The sequence below is a fragment of the Ricinus communis genome, chromosome 8 (assembly GCF_019578655.1).
Source record: "Ricinus communis isolate WT05 ecotype wild-type chromosome 8, ASM1957865v1, whole genome shotgun sequence".
Taxonomy (NCBI): Eukaryota; Viridiplantae; Streptophyta; class Magnoliopsida; order Malpighiales; family Euphorbiaceae; genus Ricinus; species Ricinus communis.
In genome coordinates, this window is record NC_063263.1 from 5542206 (window position 1) to 5561302 (window position 19097).

General features: G+C 33.5%; 3 protein-coding genes across 6 annotated transcripts; 2 read left to right on the forward strand and 1 right to left on the reverse strand.

Annotated features, from left to right (window-relative positions):
• Window positions 1-1698: 1698 nt before the first annotated feature.
• On the forward strand, window positions 1699-4068 carry LOC8283406 (40S ribosomal protein SA). Its single transcript, XM_048377569.1, has 5 exons — window positions 1699-1951; window positions 2372-2634; window positions 2722-2919; window positions 3262-3472; window positions 3691-4068. The coding sequence occupies exons 1-5, from the start codon at window positions 1795-1797 to the stop codon at window positions 3786-3788; spliced, it is 927 nt and encodes a 308-aa protein (XP_048233526.1). The 5' UTR covers window positions 1699-1794; the 3' UTR covers window positions 3789-4068.
• An 895-nt stretch (window positions 4069-4963) lies between these two features.
• On the reverse strand, window positions 4964-12325 carry LOC8283405 (retinoblastoma-related protein). Of its 4 annotated transcripts, none has more exons than XM_002529942.4 (19): window positions 12043-12325; window positions 11546-11686; window positions 11313-11417; window positions 11071-11213; window positions 10883-10979; window positions 10712-10758; window positions 9950-10136; window positions 9694-9760; window positions 9403-9582; window positions 9117-9310; window positions 8127-9006; window positions 7858-8020; window positions 7673-7745; window positions 6804-6983; window positions 6585-6704; window positions 6360-6504; window positions 6146-6258; window positions 5473-5588; window positions 4964-5374 (listed from the first exon to the last, which is right to left on the reverse strand). In XM_002529942.4, exons 2-19 carry the CDS (start codon window positions 11645-11647, stop codon window positions 5224-5226), a joined length of 3063 nt encoding a protein of 1020 aa, XP_002529988.1. In that variant the 5' UTR covers window positions 11648-11686; window positions 12043-12325; the 3' UTR covers window positions 4964-5223. The 4 variants fall into 4 exon arrangements, with proteins under 4 accessions (XP_002529988.1, XP_015581359.1, XP_048233525.1 ...); XM_015725873.3 differs by having other exon boundaries at window positions 7858-8044; XM_048377568.1 differs by lacking the exon at window positions 6804-6983 and having other exon boundaries at window positions 7858-8044.
• A 3539-nt stretch (window positions 12326-15864) lies between these two features.
• LOC8283404 (GPI mannosyltransferase 1) lies at window positions 15865-19010 on the forward strand. Its single transcript, XM_015725886.3, has 4 exons — window positions 15865-16684; window positions 17384-17566; window positions 17782-18320; window positions 18550-19010. The coding sequence occupies exons 1-4, from the start codon at window positions 16414-16416 to the stop codon at window positions 18856-18858; spliced, it is 1302 nt and encodes a 433-aa protein (XP_015581372.1). The 5' UTR covers window positions 15865-16413; the 3' UTR covers window positions 18859-19010.
• The last annotated feature ends 87 nt before the right edge of the window (window positions 19011-19097 follow it).

A 19097-nucleotide genomic window follows, 5' to 3' on the forward strand; every position in this document is an offset into this window, starting at 1 on the left:
AGTTAAAATAAATAATCAGAACTCTAGTTCTAGTTTTGAATAAGGACAAAATGGTGGTGAAGGATGGGCCTCATTTGCATGGCCATGCAAACCCTACATTAACTTATTTGGATACTAATAAACTGCCTTAGAATGAAACGATTCCTAGTGTGACATCCCTCGATGTTTCTAAACATAGTATTTTTCAGACTTTTGATAAAGAGACCTCTGTTGGCACCTCTTATCCCTCTCTAAAGATTTTCATAAAAAAGATTCTATGATCGTGGTAGACCATCGAATAATAGGGCTTCGATCAACTTAAAAAAGAAGCTCAAAACCAAGTCTCAAAGTAATAGAGTTTTGGGTACGGGCACTATTGATCTTGTCAAACATGTCCAAAATGATACCCTAGTTTTGGAGGATATCCTAGTTGAATCGGACGAGGACATTGTTGTTTTTATGGAGGAAGTTAATGGCCCTATTGTTGCATGATCTTGTTGAGCAAGAGCACCTTCTCATTTTCTCTCATATTTTTATGATTATGTCAATTTTTTGTTGAAATTGTCAAGGAGCTTCGCTTTTCACATGTCTCTTGCTATATCTTTTAGAATCAAGAATCTTTCAAATGTTGTGCTATTTGAGCCTCGTATCAGTGAAGGAAAAGTAGATAATATGATCTTGAAGATCAAGTATCATAATTCTTTTAGGGTCGAAGATGGGATTTGTTTCCTTTGAAAGGATATTGTCTCAGTGAATATTATAGTAAGCAACAAGCAGTATGTCCATATGTTAGTATTGAGAATGATGGAGATAACTTTCAGCTTTACAATCGTGTATGCTAGTCCTTCTCATGTGCAATATGAGGGCTTATGGCGCCATTTGCACCAAATTACTGGCATGATTTCTTTACCTTGGGTTACTGGGGGTAACTTAAATATTATCCTTTGCCAAGAGAAAAAATCGAAAAGGTCAATGAGAAGAATTGGTGGTTGTGCTAAATTTAAATTTTGGATTAACGATAATTCTTTTATTGATGTGGGTTATGTGGGTCCGAAATTTACCTGAAGTAGATGACTCATTCTTGAAAGACTTATTGATTTATTTACAATAAGGAATGGTATAATCATCTACACACTTGATTCGTGCATAGCAAATATAGTAAAAGAGTAAAAGGCCAAATGTATATTTATACTTTTAAACTTTGGTCATATACTTATTTTAATACTTCAATTTTTGATTTAACATTAGATATTTAAAATTATTTCTTATGATATTTTAATATTACATGTGTCTTTATTCAATAAGTCCACATGCATTGCATAAAGGTGTATAAGTATTACTAAAAAAATAAAATTTAGGTACAATTAAATTAAATAAAAAAAATAAATGTGTTTAAACATTAAATATAAGAATTAAATATTTATTAAATTAAATTAAAAATTAAATTATTAAAATTAATTAATCAATACAAGTTTAGCAAATTTAACCACAAGGAAATAAATAAGTAAATAAACCATCCACATGTAAAATAGCGTGGAACTATAGAATTAGAAAAAGGAAAAGATCTGATAATATGAATTTTGATATCGTACGCTGGATTGGGCTTTCGGCACACTGACTCAATAAAAGCAATAGAAAGCTTATAAGACATAAGGGCAACAGAGTCATTTCAGTCTAAACTAAATCTAGGGTTTATTGTCTCCTTTATAAACTTAAAACGCAAAAGCACGGTCACTGCGCTTCATTTTCTTCTCTCTGGGCAAAACCCTAGAGTTTGGTTTCACCTCTCTCGCTAAAACTCACCGGAGAGCAATCATGGCGGCAGCGGCGGCAACAACAGCAGCAGCACCAGCGCGGCAGCTATCTCAAAAGGAAGCTGATATTCAGATGATGTTGGCTGCTGAAGTACATCTCGGCACTAAAAACTGTGATTTCCAAATGGAACGTTACGTTTTCAAGCGCCGCAATGACGGTATCGCAAAATAAATAAATTGCTCTTTATTGTATTGAGTTTTTTTAATTGCAAAATTTGTATTCTTTTATATCACATAGCATGTTCGATTTTTGTGTATGAATTATTTGCTTATTATGTATTATTGACTGTGTTTGCGTCTCTGGTATATTGATTAGTTGTTTAGGGATAATTTTTTCTTTAAAAAAAACTGCAGCTCGACCTTAGAAATTGTACTCTCATATCCTTGTTATGTATGAAAAGTGTGTGATTCGAGGGACTAAAGTGTTTTATAATGTAGTAATTGAGTCCTACAATTTAAGGATTAAAGAGTACTACACTTGAAACAATATGATTGAGGACTAAAGCATAGAGTTGTTAACAAACCACTATGGTGTGTCTGCTTTCTTTTTTGAGTAACTTTCAATTCTTCTGTTTTAGGAATTTACATTATTAACCTTGGGAAGACCTGGGAGAAACTTCAGTTGGCTGCTAGGGTTATTGTTTCAATTGAAAACCCACAAGATATAATTGTTCAATCTGCAAGGCCTTATGGTCAAAGAGCTGTCTTGAAGTTTGCTCAGTACACTGGTGCTCATGCTATTGCTGGAAGGCATACTCCTGGTACTTTTACCAACCAGCTTCAAACTTCCTTCAGTGAGCCTCGTCTTCTTATCCTTACTGACCCAAGAACCGATCACCAGGTGATTGTCAGGTTTATATATATGTATGTTTTTGCAGATTTGGAAGTTATTCCAGTTGTATAATGTGAATCGTTTTCAACTTTGTAGCCAATCAAAGAAGCAGCTCTTGGGAACATTCCAACTATTGCTTTCTGTGACACTGATTCACCAATGAATTATGTGGATATTGGCATTCCAGCTAATAACAAGGGAAAGCACAGCATTGGATGTCTGTTTTGGTTGTTGGCTAGGATGGTTCTTCAAATGCGTGGCACCATTCTTCCTAGTCATAAGTGGGATGTGATGGTAAATTTTATTTGTTACTTTATGTCTTCCGATGGTAGTTTTTTGCCTTCTTGAACAGGCATCCTTATGCTATGGTGGTGGTGGTGGTTTGATATCCTAGTTTGCTAACTTCACATGTAGGGTTTTTCACTTAGTGTAGAAGATTTATAAGGGTGTTTTTTTTCATATCAGATGGTGAATGCTCGTTTGCAGTATTATGATCTGTTGTAAATATGGAAGTCTAATTGCTCATTAGATTCAAGCATTTCCAATTTCTTATTTCTTTTGTTACACAGAAATATTTTTATCTTTTGAGAATTGCTTTTATTATTTTCGTTGCCATTCATAGTTTGTATTTTGCAGGTGGATTTATTTTTCTACAGGGAGCCTGAGGAAGCTAAACAACAAGAGGAGGAAGATGCGGTTGCTCCTCTTGATTATGCTCTTACTGGTGGTGATTTTGCTGTGACTGGTGCTGAAAATTGGGCTGCTGCTGGTGGCGATGGATGGAGCTCTGAAGTAGCCCAACCACCTATTGCTGCCATGCCTACTGCCAACTGGACTCCAGAGCAACGTAAGAAATGTGCAATTTTCAACATATGGTTTTTTATAGTTTGAATTTTTGTTGGCTTTAATTCTTCAACCTAGTTTTATCTTATCCCAATATCCATTTAGTTTTAAGTATTTCTCACTGTTAACTAGAATAGCAAGTGTAAATGTTTTTTAAATAATTCTATCATGTGCTTGAAACTTTCTCTTAACCTTTCTTTTTGTTGTTTGTTGCTGGATTAGCTGCTGCTGCTGCTGCTGCTGCTGCTGGGGAATGGGATGTGGCACCACCTCCTCCTCAATTTGCAGCTCCAGTAGATGCCGGTGCTCAGTGGGAGTAAAGACTTCCAAAAATTTCTATATCAACTCTTGTATTGCACATTTACCTTACCATAATCATGAGTTAGTTTTGAAGAATTTTCAACATCTGTTGGGTTAAGGACTTCTCTTTTTTTTCCCCCTTGTTTTATTTTTTGGGCATAGCTTAGTTAAAGACATCATCAAATTTGAGAGATTTTGACGTTGATGTTGGTATCAGAAGTAATATGCTGCATTTGAGATGATTTGTTTTATAAAGCTGATGAAAACAAGTCGGATGTCCGTCTTCCCCTTTTCTGTCAACCCCTCGACTGAATAGCATTATAATTTATCCAAGCTGTGGTTAATGCGTTGCAGTAATTAGCCATGCTTGCCTGAGGAATTGTTAGTGTTGATTTTTATGAGATAGTTAATTTACAAATATTCTTCACATTATATGTACGTTAGGTTTGCAATATAATAAGTAATTATTATAAACTGATGATGCGGAAATTCTGTATCTTACTTTGTTGGAATAACATTTTGAGCTTTAATTTCCGTGGAACTCGTGAACTCAAAAGAAATGTTTTCTTTCAGTCGTTTTGCTCATTCAATTTATGTCTTAGCAGTTTGGTAGTCTAGAGTGGGCACCAGAACTTGTTTCTTAAAATGTCTTAGCATTTGCATCCCACAAGATTTGCTTACACGATCAGCAACAAACTTTCAAATGACAGTTTGCAGACAATTTTGTTACAATATGTACAGTAAAATTTCAGACGCATTTGTAAGGTGGGCAGGGTTGGGTTGGGGCGGCCATGTGCAGGTCTGAAAAGATTTTGGAGCAAATAGAGACAGGAAGATATACTGGACATAGGTTTGTTTTCTGAGGATTATGGTTTATAGAAGGAATTTTATGCGCCGAGTCCTCTGATTAAATAAAAAAAAAAAAAGGAGATCGGGATGCATTGCATGTTGAGTAGGAAATATTTAAAGCCAATTTAGATGCCAACTTTAAGGGACTTGATAATGAATTGCCCATCCCATTTCCTGATGGCATTACATGTATAGATTTGAAGATGGGGAAAGCTGCTGATATATAGCCATCTTTTAAGTCCTTATCCAGCAAGGTAAGGAGAGCAAGTTTATCTTACTAAAGCAATAGGACAATTTATAAAAACTGTCATGTTAGGCATACGCTTGTAGGATATGCAAACAAAGCAAAAGAGAAGGTAAACTTTATTTAACTGGTTAGCGACACCTTCAATTTCCAGGTTCCGTATCTAAATTACAAAGGACTTGAAAGGGCGGCGGCGGCGGCTATTCTACAACTCAACCGCACATACAACACCCCTTGTCATACACTTCTGAGTATATATATATATAAATATATATATATATATATATATATATATATAAAGAAAAGGATGAAAATTAGGCAGAGGACTAGAATTTACAATCGTGAAAAACGCAGCCATTGACTTAGGGGTCAGGTTGCTCAGTTTTCAGAGGTGCACCAGACGTGGATGCGCAACTCCCATTTTGGAGGTAGAGGCTCTTGGCCACCATAGAGTCACTAACCAAACCAACATCGACATCGTCAAAATTAAGTGATCCTCTGATATTCCTATTACTGAAAGAAAAAATATAGAAAAGAAAAGGTAATTGGCATCGACTCTAAACAAAGAAATTGAGTATACTCTAGAGGCTGCTACCCAGCAAAAAGCATACCCATTCAAGCGATTATTGATTGCAGTCAGGTCTTTCGAAGGGCTCTGATATGCATGAGTGCTCTCCCCCACACATGCATAGTAGCTTTTTGAGCTATGTGAGATTAAAGCATCCATCTAAAAGCATTAAAAATAAATCAAGTTACACATACATCAGACAGTATTGTCCTATAGCAGGCCGTGCCAAACACCAAACAGTTTGATTTTGAAATTAATAACTGGATCAAGGTATTGTTGCATCAACTGTATGTGTGCAAGAGCACATAACACTTGCATACACATGCACTGTCCTTTAGCCAGGACACTGATGGCCATTGACAAATCTAAAACGATATGAAATATGAAATTTAAATTCATTACCCCTGGCTGAAAATGATAGAAAGAAAGACAAATGAAAACTTAAGCCATATTGCAGCATCAAAATTTACTAAAAGCAAGCTGCAAATGGTATGTACTCAACCAGCTCATGAAACAATAGATAGAAGTAACCCCAATTTCCTCCCCACATGCCTACTTGTTCTTGCAGGCTTGTGAAAAGAATAACAACTTTGACTACTTTTTAAATGAAGACATGCAGACATCGAACTTTAAACCAAAGCGATGACACTGACACTTAAGTGAAGAAATGAAGACAGCCAACTTTAAACAAAAACAGTTGAGCAATAAACAAGTACCTTGGATGTCCGCAATGGAGAGACATACACATTGTGCGCTGCAGAGACTTTCTTCGGGGACATATCAGGCAGACTTGGAAAAGGAGAAACTTTAGGTGAAGCAGGACATTGACCTAATTGATCGCAGAGAAGCATGTTAAACAATGACTTAAAACAGCAAAGGCAGGGGACCAAATTTCATATAAGCATAACTAGAAATATGTCAAAAGATTACCATCTTTATTGTTATTAACTTCTGGAACCTGGCTGCCTTTTACGGTTATTCCAGCTGAACCAACCTCCACCAGCAAAGGCTTCGCAGCAGGAATGAATATTTCATTGTAAAATGTAATAATATCAACATGATCTTGGCCCGTCCTCTGTTTTCATGCCATTCATAAGGGTTAGACCTCTGCAAAGTTATTATCAGCAAAGAGAGTAAAATAGTTGGATAATCTACCCCATTGTGGCGTGCTGATGACCAATCAACAAACACACTGCGGAAAACTTGTGGTTTACATTGTGGTTGTTTCCTGTAGTTGTAAATGATCTCCCTGAAGGTTAAATTCACCTTAGAAATCTGCAGCCAAAACATAAGTACGATAAGCAAAAAGAAAGTACATGTAATGGTGAAAAATTCAGAAGCAGCCAATGAACTGTCACAAGCATGACAGCAAACCTTTGCAACTCCATAGAAACAACAAAGGATAATCTGGTCAATATGACGATTAAAGAACAAAGACGTCTGCTGACTGAGAACTTGTTGAAATAGACGATAGACATTCTCTCTTATATGCTGCTGAGACTGTTGTAGCCTTTCAACCATACCATTGATTCTGACAGCAGCTAACTTGTTAATCTAGGCATGACAAGAAGTATGGGCATGTAAATGTTACAGAATGAAACAAAGGAAACATAGTTTAATCTCAATAAGATTCGACACTGATGATGAGCAGAAATGTCCTTTTGAGTATCATTTAGACAAGAATATCATTCTTGGTATTCACAACTCAACCATGCTAGAACTGAAAATCATAGACAATCAACATACATATGAGGTTAAGCAAATAGCTAAAACAAAACAACAGACATCATCTTCAAGAACAAATGTATAGAAGTATAATTTTACACTATCCGTAATACATCCACAGATAAAATGATGTCTTTAGTTGGAACTTGGTTTCCAACCTATCCAAGTGCATCAGAGATAAGCCTAAGGCTCTAAAATTTCAATTGAAAATAAAGATTGAACCTACTAGTTCAAGCATGGACAAACTAAAGCCAATCTCTAGCACTTAACACCCAGTTCACTCTTAAACTATTGAGACATTAGCTAGCCACTGTTTGTTTGCACCCTTAATTCTTGAACCATGTGATATTGTGAGCATGATAATCCTAGATTTATAACAAGATTAAATAACCGATCAAGTACATGACTAAAACCATAGCTCAAACCATCAAACCAACCACCACGACTGCTGCCACCCAAATAGAAATAAAAGAAAATAAATGTAATAATGAACTTTGCTAAAAAAGAATGTCTAATACCTTGCTAAAGAATATATTAATTCCAGTTTCTGCACATGTTTCCCCTCCTCCCCCAGGGTTTGGGCGCGTCGGACTGAAACAAATAGCCACACAGAAATTACAATAAGATAGAGCAAACACAAAGCTGTTACATGGTGCATAGAGGACAAATATACCACTTCTGTCCCTAACAATACCAAAATTACCTTGCAAAGGCAGATTGCAAAGGAGGTGGTGGTAGCTTTGATTTAAGGTTAGTGAATGCAAGTAGACGATCCTTCACTGGTGATGTGAAGGAATTACGCTCTACTAACACACTCCGGTAGTCTGTGCATGGTCTTTTTGGAGACCTGATATCCCCATTCTGACCTGGACAATTAAAAACAACAGCCCCTGAAATGATGTCAGGTATAAGAACCTAGATACAGTTGAGTTACTAATCCTCACATTAAGTATTTATTTAAGTAGAATGTACCAGGAGATATTTCATGCTTCGACACAGAAGATAGTGGAGGCAAGCCTCCAGAAGAAAAGTTAATATGCACAGCAATTGCATCCAGAGATGGCATTGGTTCTGCTAATAGCCCAAGACGATTTATCTCTGCAGAGAGAGAAGGCCTTGCAACTGTTAATGAATTATACATTGAGGAGCCCTTTTCCCAGACCATGCTCTCTAAAAGTCGTTCTTCCAATGAATTCAAATGCCGTCTCAACTCCCTCGGCAGAGACTCCTCATGTCTAATGAAACTCTCTATCACCTTGCTAAGATCGAAAGCTGTTATGCCAGTTCGCTCCAGAACAGCTGGAAACAGCATTGTGACAGTCTTATGTGTTGCCAGAACTAGTTCAGCCGAACACGCCAGCATACATCTGTGGAACCTCTCATTAGTTAATAAGGAGGTCAAATTAGTTGCATGCAATATTTGGGCCTCTGCTGTGCACATAGCTTCCAAAACCCTATAATATAACTTCAGAGCCTCCAATCTTCGTTGTTCTGCCCATATGTTGTCCATCAGGTTTGTACTTTGCAGACTTCCAGTAACACAACGCTCTCCCAGAGCATTACTTGGAAATATAGCCTCCAATATTATGTGTGCTCTACGTATGACATCATTAGTTACATCCCTATCACATGATGCAAGAAAGCGTTCCAGCTGTGGTGAAGGTTTGGATGGAAGCGGAGAAATAACAGTCCGCAGCCACTTCGCAGTTGTCATTGCTGTGCTCACAGGTGTAGCAGCCATCCTAGAATTTGTGCTACCAAGAATGCCATTTGTATGTGAAGCCGGGGAACGATGAGGAGAAAGGGGACTTGTAATTGTCTTTGTTGGTGAGGAGATCTGATCAAATTTTCTCTACACAGAACAAATTAAATGACAATATTACAAAATAAACTAAATTATAAGACATTCAAAGAATAATGATTGTATATCATCTTATGGAATGTGCATTTGGCTGAAATTACCTTGGTTCCAGTTACACTAATAGCACCTCCAGATAAGCTGCCTGAGCCGAGTAAACTGTCTTCCTCGTTGATAAATACTCTCTCGTCCAGTTCGCCCTTACAGCGAATTGCATCTTCATAATCCTTCTCTAAAATATCCAAACTGGACCGCAGTGATGATTCTTCCATTAAATCTTCATAATAGATCAAACCATCTGCAGCAAAGCAAATCAGAATTCCCGAAATGAACACGATGCCCATAAAAAACAATCCAAAGATGCAAGAATTGCAATCTTTTCAAACACACCTGTATTTATGTTATCCAGGTTTTCATTTTTATACTCAGATGCCATATGGGGCTTTTTCTTTAGGATATCTGCTATTAAATTATTGGTCTTCTCCATTGTTTTTCTCAGCTCATCTTCTGAGGTGTCATATTTGTTGCAAAGTGATGCCAGTAGGTCAACACCTTTGTCGCCTTTTTTAACTGAATCATACATATTAAAAAAAAGTAGGCACAGATATAAAAAGTCTAGAGCTTCTCCAAGCATTAGAGAATAAAATACTGACAACAAAATGCTAATGAGGCAAGCATTACCAAAACGTTGAGAGTCATTCAAGTTGAAATTTCTGAAGCGAACAGGAACGTGAATAATCAAAATAGCCTGATAAATTTCATTACATAGTAAGGATAGGTTGATGTCTGCTGCATTATTATATAATCTTGACAAAGCATAAGGCTAAAAACATCAGGTGAACCAGATTCATCAGCTGTTAGTTCTTGGCATATAAGGATGGTACAGACTAGTACCCTAGTATCAGTAATTGATGAAAAGAAATGGATCGAAACTTACCAGCACAGAAACCAGACCATTTGTGCAAGTCACCAAATCTTTAAAACGGCTGAATGCATGTACGCGGAGTGCCAAAAACAGCAACCATCCAAAACGATGATAGTCTGACATGTATGCTGTTGCTGATTGCTTATCAACATTTGCATCACTCGTCAAGAAAAGTTCCCGGTATGCACGCTTGTAGTGTCTTCACATTTAATTACAAGAAAAAAAAATTGTTATTTATGCAAAACACTAAAAAGAAAAAAATAGAAAGCAAGATTATGGAAAGTAGTTGTACTCAAAATTCAAGTGCTTCATGAAAGATCACCTTGTGATTGGACCAGATGATGCAGTTATACCAGAACCTCATACAGGCAATAAATATACAATGTGTCATCAATTTCATAATTATAATTTATAATGTACTTTTGGAGCAAATCAGACAATAAGTCCTACATATCAATCATCTGATCAGATACATGATCTGGCCAAGATAACAATCAAGGATGTCAACTTTTCAACAGTAAAACTAAAGTCTCTTTTGCAAGGTAAGATAAATTTTGTGCAACCATGGAATGCCATAATTATTTATTTCAGCATGCATATCCATTTCCTTATTGTTTAAACTCAAATACACTAAACCAGCAAAGACCTGTACTTCCCCTTTAATGGAAGTTCTACAGTACTCAACAAGTGAAGTGCGTATATAAATAACATGAAATATCAACAGGCAGTAAATCCCGACTCCTGAGGCATTTCCTAAAGCAAAATGATGAGTACCTGCTTAAAATACTCAAGTGCACAAAATTGGCTTGCAACTCCTTTGCCTGATGGAAGAGAGTGGAACATAAAACTATGAGAAAATTGAAAAGCAAGTATATAGAAATATACATACAATAGAGTAAAAGCCCACATCTAAAGCGCACATATAAATCTCTATCATATCAATACCTCTAGTCTGTTCTCCCAATCTACACCATACATAGTACTCAATATTGGACCCGCCTTGACAACATATTGAGGTAGTTCTTTAAAGAAGTCTACAATACTGCAAGACATGGAACATGATGACTAGAATAAGTAACACGATAAAGAACTAAAACAGCTAAAAGCAAACAAATTAAAAGGGACAAACATACTTCAGCTTGGCACGTCTCAGTATTTGGCATAATGTAAGCCCATTATCATCAGGCCTCTGCTGCATATTGTCTCTTATCTTCTCGCTTAACCGCTTAACAGAATACGAAACAAATGCAAACCAAAACCTTTCTGCTTCTTCGGGCTAATAGACAAAATAACAACTCAACTAGTACTTCAACTTATTCCCGCACGAAAAACTATAGAAATACATAATTTGAACGAGAAAGATTTGCGAATTTACCATTCCATTTCCAATAGCTGAAATGTTTGCCAACAGAAGATGTTTTGTTCCTTTGAAAAGCTTGATAGCTTCTTCGTAAGCATCCTCACTCACAGATAATCCAATCTGTCATTAATTCCCATTTTCAATTTGATGAAGTAAAACCCAATCTCAAAAAATCATTTCTAGATCCTTCAGGGAACTAAGAAGAACTAGGGATATCGAAGAAAAGAAAGAAATTGAAAAGCTTATACCTTGCAAAAGTCTGTAAATCGCACTTCAATGGTATCATTTTCCCCTACTCCATCATGATGCAAATTTTTAGTAGACGCAGTTGAAGGCTTCATATCTTCCATAATGTTTGAAGTGGCCAAGCTCGTTGAAAACCCTAATTGCTATCATCAAATTAAAAGGATAATTAAACACAGAGGTTTAAAATTTAGCAGCTCAACTAATAAACCCTACAAAATTACAAGAATTCATAACATCAAAAACCATTACGAATCCAAATTACCATAACCGACACCATAAAAAAGAAAGAAAAACATAAAATTGCTGGATATAGAACTTTATCTACTTTCCGTTTGCTTCATTTTTAAAGGGAAATATTAGGGAAGTTGTATGTGATTTTTTATTTTTTCAAAACTTCTCATTTAAAATAAATACATTACATAAACAAACAAAAAAATGAAAAATACTTTAACCCTGAAGAAAAATCAAATGGAAAAACACAATAAAAATAGAGACGTACAGTTTACTTAGGTATAGATCTCAAGACTGATCTCCAGATCCAACAACCAAAAACCCTAACTTTTTCTACTTGCCAAAAACGCACCGCTTCCCAGATCGAGCAGCAGGAGCAATGGAGTTTTTTTTTTTTTTTGGCAAACAAAAACCCTAATATCTCTCTCTCTATCTGCACTTTCTCTAAAAGAACACTCTTTTTGTTTTGGGAGAAACCCTATCAGTGTAGTATTCTCTCTCTTTCTTTCTTCTCTCTCTCTATCACTAGCGCGGGAAAATCTAACATGCTTTTGACACATACATACATGACATAAAAGGACACATAAATGAAAGACCAATGGGAATTGGACGCGTCATGCTAGTTAGGTTATTTTACCGCCAAAATTTTCCCACCGTTACGAGATTCGCTTCTAGGGTAAGATTCGCCGTTACGGTTTGGTTTGACGGAGTTTGGGGTTATTGTTTTCCTTATATTTTTTGTTGATTTTGTTTTCTTTTGTCTCGGAAATTGAGAACGGCTTCGTGGGACCTAGATGGCTTTGTGTCGTTATGCGAAGGACGGATGTCGTTTTGTTAAAGCAGGATGGGATGATTGTTACAATGCGGGCGTCCTCGTTGGAGTTGCCTGATCTCACCATATTATGGGACTAGGGGTAGGGTAGGGTAGGGCTAATCTGCGCTGCAATACAAACCCATAGCCTTTGGTTCAATGCTTTCAATTCTCATTTAAAGCATCTCATGTTGTATTCAATTGGGAATATTTGACATAATGAACTATTATATTTAAAACTTCTTATAATTTGGTTCTTTTATATTTGAAGTAACATGTGTTTAAATTTTTTAATACTTTTTAAGTACATATCTTATTTTTATATTTTTTTTATTATGAATAATAATAAAAATATTAATTTTCTAAAATTAAATATTTTTAATAAGTTAGCATTCCACTAAATATTTTATGATCATAATACATTATTAGAATATATGTTAATTTGTCTTTAATCAAAATTTTAATATAATTAAGCTCCATAATACATTATTAAATATTATATTACTTAGCGATAGTTCAAATTAAATACATACAAATTATATTAGAAAAAAATAAAAATATAATATTTATCTAAAAAATGCTAGCTGAAATGTAAAAGTATCAAACTATCCAATAATTTTTTAAACTTTACTAATTTATTTATATTATCAAGTTAAGTTACTCGATATTAACTTTAAAAAGATCGAAAAAGATTAGATGTTAATTAAGTTCATTTTGAAGTCCACCTCAAACTATTAAAATAATTTAATACATTAAGCTTGAATTTTATAATTTATAATTTAATAACTCACAAATCTAATCAATCTCTTATATTTTATTACATAATTTTTTTAATATATAAATATTAATTAAATTAAATTCGAATATATCATTATGTTTAAATCAAGTTCAAAATATAGGCTAAATAGAGTTTGACTTCGACAGTGTATAAAATAAATTATGTTTAACTGTGTTTTAAGACACTAATCTTTTAATATCACGTTTAACCCATCAATTCTAAAAAGATAATCCGTTTTCTTATCTTTGGTCTATCATAAATTATTCTCTATTTTATTTTAAGCCGGTAGTCAAAATAAAGTCATCGCATGCGCTTGAACAAGGGAAGGACATCAGCTTCAATTATTGAATAAGCTCAACCTTTATAAGTAAAGTAATTACCAAAGACGGCTCCTCTTATTCTACGATAATCCGCGCAAAAATACGTATTTATTGAAGATCATGATAGTTCAAATATACTTTTCAATAATTAACATATATATTATTACATACAAATAATTTTTTGTATTTTATATTTTAAAATTATAACTCTATGAAAATAACTTATAGGAGTATTAGAAAAAATGGTAATAAAAGTAATTAACATAAATAATAAAATTATATTTCTCAATTAGTGTGTAAATTAAAAGTGGATTATCTTTTAAAATAGAAAGCATATCATAAAATTAAGATTTTCTCATTATTTATGTTACATAATATATTTTAATATATATAAAAGTGCAAGGAATAATGAGAAAAGATAAATTTATTAAGATGTTATATATTATTATACGGTTACATAATAATTTAATTGTCTACTAATTGAGTTAAATTATTTAATTTGTCAAAATCTCATTAATTTTATTAAAAAATTATTAAAGCTATAATATTAGTTTATTTTAGAAAAAGATATTTAAAAGCTTTTAATTTTTCAGCTAAAGTGTAATTAAACTCATAAACTTCAAATGTAGTTTAATTATACTTCTAAAGTTTGGAAAACAGAATAATTACATTATTGAAGCTAACCCTATCTTTTTCACCATGTAATGACATGAGATTCAATAAATTTTAGGTTCTAAAAAAAACTGTTTTAACTCTTTTCAATTTGTGCTATTTACACGTGAAATAATATTAGTTCTATATTTAGCGGGTAAAAATCATAAAATAATAATTTATCCTCAATTTGATAAAAGAATTCGACATCATTATCATTAATTGAAAAAAATTAACTCTATGAGTACAATTGTTATTATTTTCACACTTTAAGTGTGTGGTTGATTTATTTTAAAATTAGAGTTTAATTACACTTAAAAAAATCTCAAAAGCTTATTTATATCTTATATTTTTATTTTTTATATAACAAAAGTTAATAATGCAACTAATTAAAAATGAAAAGAAAATTAGTAAACTAAAAAAGACTATTTAATACTTTTAAGTCTTGATAATTACGAGTCTCACATGGTGATAAATGTTTATTTTTATAATGAAATGCATGATATAATAATAATAATAATAATAATTATTATTATTATTATTATTAATATTATTATTTTCATGTGGGTCTAAATCTATATATAACAAAAATATTATTTTATAATAATAATAAGTTAAATTATTAAAATTTCATATATATATATATATATATAAAAGCAGAAAAGAGACAAATAAATTTAATAAAATTTTTGTATGCAGTTCTACTTTAATTGCTTAAATGATAATTTACTAATTGAGTCAACTGTAAATCAATATTTATAATTATTTACTTATTACTTATTTTATTAGTCAATTTATGTGTATAGGATAACGATCCCTTAGATAAATTAACTAATAAAAAGAAAAATAAAATTTAATAAACATATCAAACTTAATCTTTAAAAATAATTATAGAAAATTTTATTAAATATATATTTAGTAATTTGTATTTAAGCAAAATGTATAAATAACTTCTTAAAAGTTGGCCAAAGTACAATCAAATCCATATACTTTAAAATAGCTAAATTATACTTATAAAGTTTAAGAAATATAAAAGTTATATTTTTGAAGTTGAATATTTTTAAAATAATGATGATGATATTGATTTTTTAATCAAAGTAAAAATTAAATTATCATTTTATGATTTTTATCCATTAAAAAATAAAATTAATACTAAACATATAAATAATGCGAGTTGAAAAAAATTTAAATGAATTTTTGTAGCGCCTAAAACTAATTGAGTAGACAGAATTAGTTTCAACGATGTAATTATTTTGCTGTTTAAATTTTAAAATATAATTAAACTTTTTAAAATTTAAGAGTTTAATTATAATTTTGCTGAAAATTAAATGACTTATTTGTACCTTTTACATTATATTTAAGGAAAGTTTAACAAAAGATCATATGAGTAAAATAAATATTCAATATAGTTGCATTTATTAACTTATTGAATAATTACCATGTTAATTTTTTTTAGTTATTTTATATTTTTATTGAGATAAATAACAATAATTTTCATTATTAAAATTGACGTGAAATGTACTTGTATTCAAAAACTAGTATTAGAAAAACGTGAATGGCATAAGCATATGTATAAATTTTCTTGAACACTACTGCTCTCAGTCTCTACACTACGCTCATCATCGTAATCATCACTAAGAAAGCGAACGGCAGCCGAGTTTTGGTATACCTTGGCTTCTTAAGAGGTTAGGGTTTTCGAGAGGTCTGTTCATTTTGTATGTTCATTAACTGGGAGATAGCAGCTTCCTTCTCAGCAACCAATCAAACGTCTACACTCATGATTTTGCTAGTGTTTATCGCTCATTTGCTTTGAATCAAAAACTTTTGATTGCCCTCGTGAACTCGTAATTCATCAGCAGTTAATAATCAAATAAACAAGTAAATTGTTTCGGTCGAGGATTAAAAATTTATCATGCTTTTGAACTGCTCGACGAAATGCCTTAGCCATTTTGGCTTTTAAAAGCCGCAGCTCTTAAATGTTCTCTTGATTTATTGCGTTTCTAGCTTTTGGTTTGTTCATGTACGTGAAATTGCAATAGTGAGACAAGAAAGAGGGCAATTTCTGTAGTATAGCAACAAATGGCGTGGATAAACATGAGTAAATTGCTCCTATTCTCAGCAATCTTTAGACTAATTTTGATTATTTATGGGGAATGGCAAGATGCCCATATGGAGGTTAGATATACAGATGTGGATTACCTTGTTTTCTCTGATGCTGCCTCTCTAATGGCTTCTGGAGAATCGCCTTACAAGAGAAGTACTTATCGGTATTCTCCTTTGCTTGCTTTTTTGCTTATACCCAACTCGATTATTCATAGATCATGGGGGAAATTTATCTTCTCTGCTTCAGGTGAGTAGAAGTTCTCAACTTTGACGTTGATTTATCTGTTTTTTTTTTTTTTTATTTCCGGGTTTTAAGAGTTTGACTTGTTTCCAATTAGATTTAGTGTTGTACCCTGTGGAAATATCTGAGGTTATGCTATAATAGCTTGTTGAGATTTAGCAATCTATGACATTAGACTCCAAATTAATTTTTCTCTTTAATTGCGCCTCCTCAGTTGAGCTACATTGAGTAAAAGTTCTCGACTGTAGTATCTCGTGTGTGCTGAGATGCAATTCTGAATTTGGATGCATTTTAAATGAGATGCCTAAGAATTCAGACCAAGTGCTTTGGATGGGTAATCCATGCTAGGTTTATTTGTCTTCCTTCTTTGCCTCAAATTCTGAAGTGCTTTGGTACTGAAATTGAAGACTAATAACACAAACTCGCTTGTGTAGCTTCTGCTCAACTAATGCCCAGTGTTTAGGCACTCATATATCTGTGAGATAAAGCGCAATTATAAGGAATAAATTGCTGTAGGTTTTGAAACTCATATCAGATTATTTATTTCCCCATACCACTGTTAATAGTAATACATAATACAAGATTGAATTGATAGATACTGATGGAGTTTGTTGTATAACCTTATTACATCTTCTCCATCTATGTTGACTGGCTTGTTTTGTGATTTTTGCTATGAATAGATATGTTTAACATTGCATATTGCAGATTTACTTGTAGGCTTGTTTATCCACAAAATTTTGAAGCGGCGTAGGGTACCTGAGGATTTAAGCATATATTCTGTAATGGTATGGCTCCTCAATCCATTTACCTTCACCATTGGAACCCGTGGGAACTGTGAGCCCATTGTTTGTGCCATGATTTTGTGGACCATTATCTGTCTTATGAATGGTATTTTTCTACTTCTAAATTCCTGTATCCGAAATAAATAATACTTGCAATGGCTTCTTTTTAAGATGTCTAATTGTATGCTGTTTACGTTTTTGTTGATATTTTTGAAATGGATTTAACAGTTTTTACATTATGGCCTGTTTTGCATCGGAATATATTTCTAGTCAAGGAAACATCAATTGTAATTGTGAGATCCTTCTTTTTCTGCTGCACAGGTGATGTTGTTCAAGCTGCATTTTGGTACGGGCTTGTTGTCCATTTCAGAATTTATCCTATAATCTATGCGCTTCCTATTGTTCTGGTTCTTAAGCCTCAGATCTTCCAATCTGATCAGAAGCCTCCTCTTGTGAATTGGAAATCCAATCAAGGAAAAGCATCGCAGAATAGAGCAGAAGAACCTAAATGTGGTTTATGGACTCGATTGAAAACGATCTTTACAAGGGGAAGAATAATTTTTGGGCTTCTCTCAGGAACTGTTTTTCTTTCTTGTACTTTACTTTTCTTCTATTTATATAGATGGGAGTTCTTAAATGAAGCATTGTTGTACCATCTTACACGGACAGATCCGAGACATAATTTTTCCATCTATTTCTACCATATTTATCTTCATTATGAACACGAGTTTTCAGTAGTGGAAAAGCTCATCTCATTTTTTCCTCAGCTAATGGTTCAGTTGGTTCTCATACTCCGCTTTGCTCAAGATCTTCCATTTTGCTTTTTCCTGCAGACAGTGGCATTTGTAGCATTCAATAAGGTTTGGGTTAATGCTCAAATTCAACTTTATTGAGTTTCCATTTGATTAACTTTCTTTGTTTATATAATGGGAAAAAAGCAAGTTTCTGATTATAACTAAAGTAAATGCTTCCACCCTTAATATGAAGTTCACTGCAATCATGCTTCCCTATTTCCTAAAGAAAAAAAAAAAATTTTCAATGTTACGTATATTGTGTTTATAACCTACAAACATTCTACTCCTTTTTCAGGTAATCACAGCGCAATACTTTGTCTGGTTCTTTTGCTTGCTGCCACTTTTACTGCCATGGAGCAATATGAAGCTGAAGTGGGAAGGCTTATGTTGCATGATGGTATGGATGGGGGCTCAGATCCACTGGTTATTCTGGGGTTATATGCTTGAATTTAAGGGCAAAAACGTATTCGTGCAGCTTTGGCTGGCGAGCTTATTATTTCTGGTTGCTAATACTTTTCTAATCGTCATGTTTATTCGGCGCCATAGATACTCTGCATTTTTCAAGCAAATAGAGCATCATCCAAGCTCCAAGAAATCTGAATGAGTGAGCCACATATGTTGCTGATATTCGACGTTCTTTCTTGAACATTACTTTGTCATTTGTTTCAAACGTTTATACTGTTCCACATTTAGAGATCTTGAATGAACTTGTGCTTAAAACAAACACTCTAAACATCTTCCTTTGTTTCACTTCTATGCAATTTTTCTGCTTAACAAGTAGGAGTGCATATGGATGCCAAAAAAGATAAACGGCCTAACATACAGGCAGCGCCCTCAACTTGT

Coding starts and splice junctions, on each gene's coding strand:
- LOC8283406 (XM_048377569.1), top strand. CDS start 1,795: ATGGCGGCAGCGGCGGCAACAACAGCAGCAGCACCAGCGCGGCAGCTA. Junction 1,952..2,371: donor TTTCAAGCGCCGCAATGACG/GTATCGCAAAAT, acceptor CTTCTGTTTTAG/GAATTTACATTATTAACCTT. Junction 2,920..3,261: donor GTCATAAGTGGGATGTGATG/GTAAATTTTATT, acceptor TGTATTTTGCAG/GTGGATTTATTTTTCTACAG.
- LOC8283405 (XM_015725873.3), bottom strand. CDS start 11,647: ATGGAAGATATGAAGCCTTCAACTGCGTCTACTAAAAATTTGCATCAT. Junction 10,980..11,070: donor CTGAGACGTGCCAAGCTGAA/GTATGTTTGTCC, acceptor CATGTCTTGCAG/TATTGTAGACTTCTTTAAAG. Junction 5,589..6,145: donor CTCCATTGCGGACATCCAAG/GTACTTGTTTAT, acceptor TAATGCTTTTAG/ATGGATGCTTTAATCTCACA.
- LOC8283404 (XM_015725886.3), top strand. CDS start 16,414: ATGGCGTGGATAAACATGAGTAAATTGCTCCTATTCTCAGCAATCTTT. Junction 17,567..17,781: donor CATTATCTGTCTTATGAATG/GTATTTTTCTAC, acceptor TCTGCTGCACAG/GTGATGTTGTTCAAGCTGCA. Junction 18,321..18,549: donor CATTTGTAGCATTCAATAAG/GTTTGGGTTAAT, acceptor CTCCTTTTTCAG/GTAATCACAGCGCAATACTT.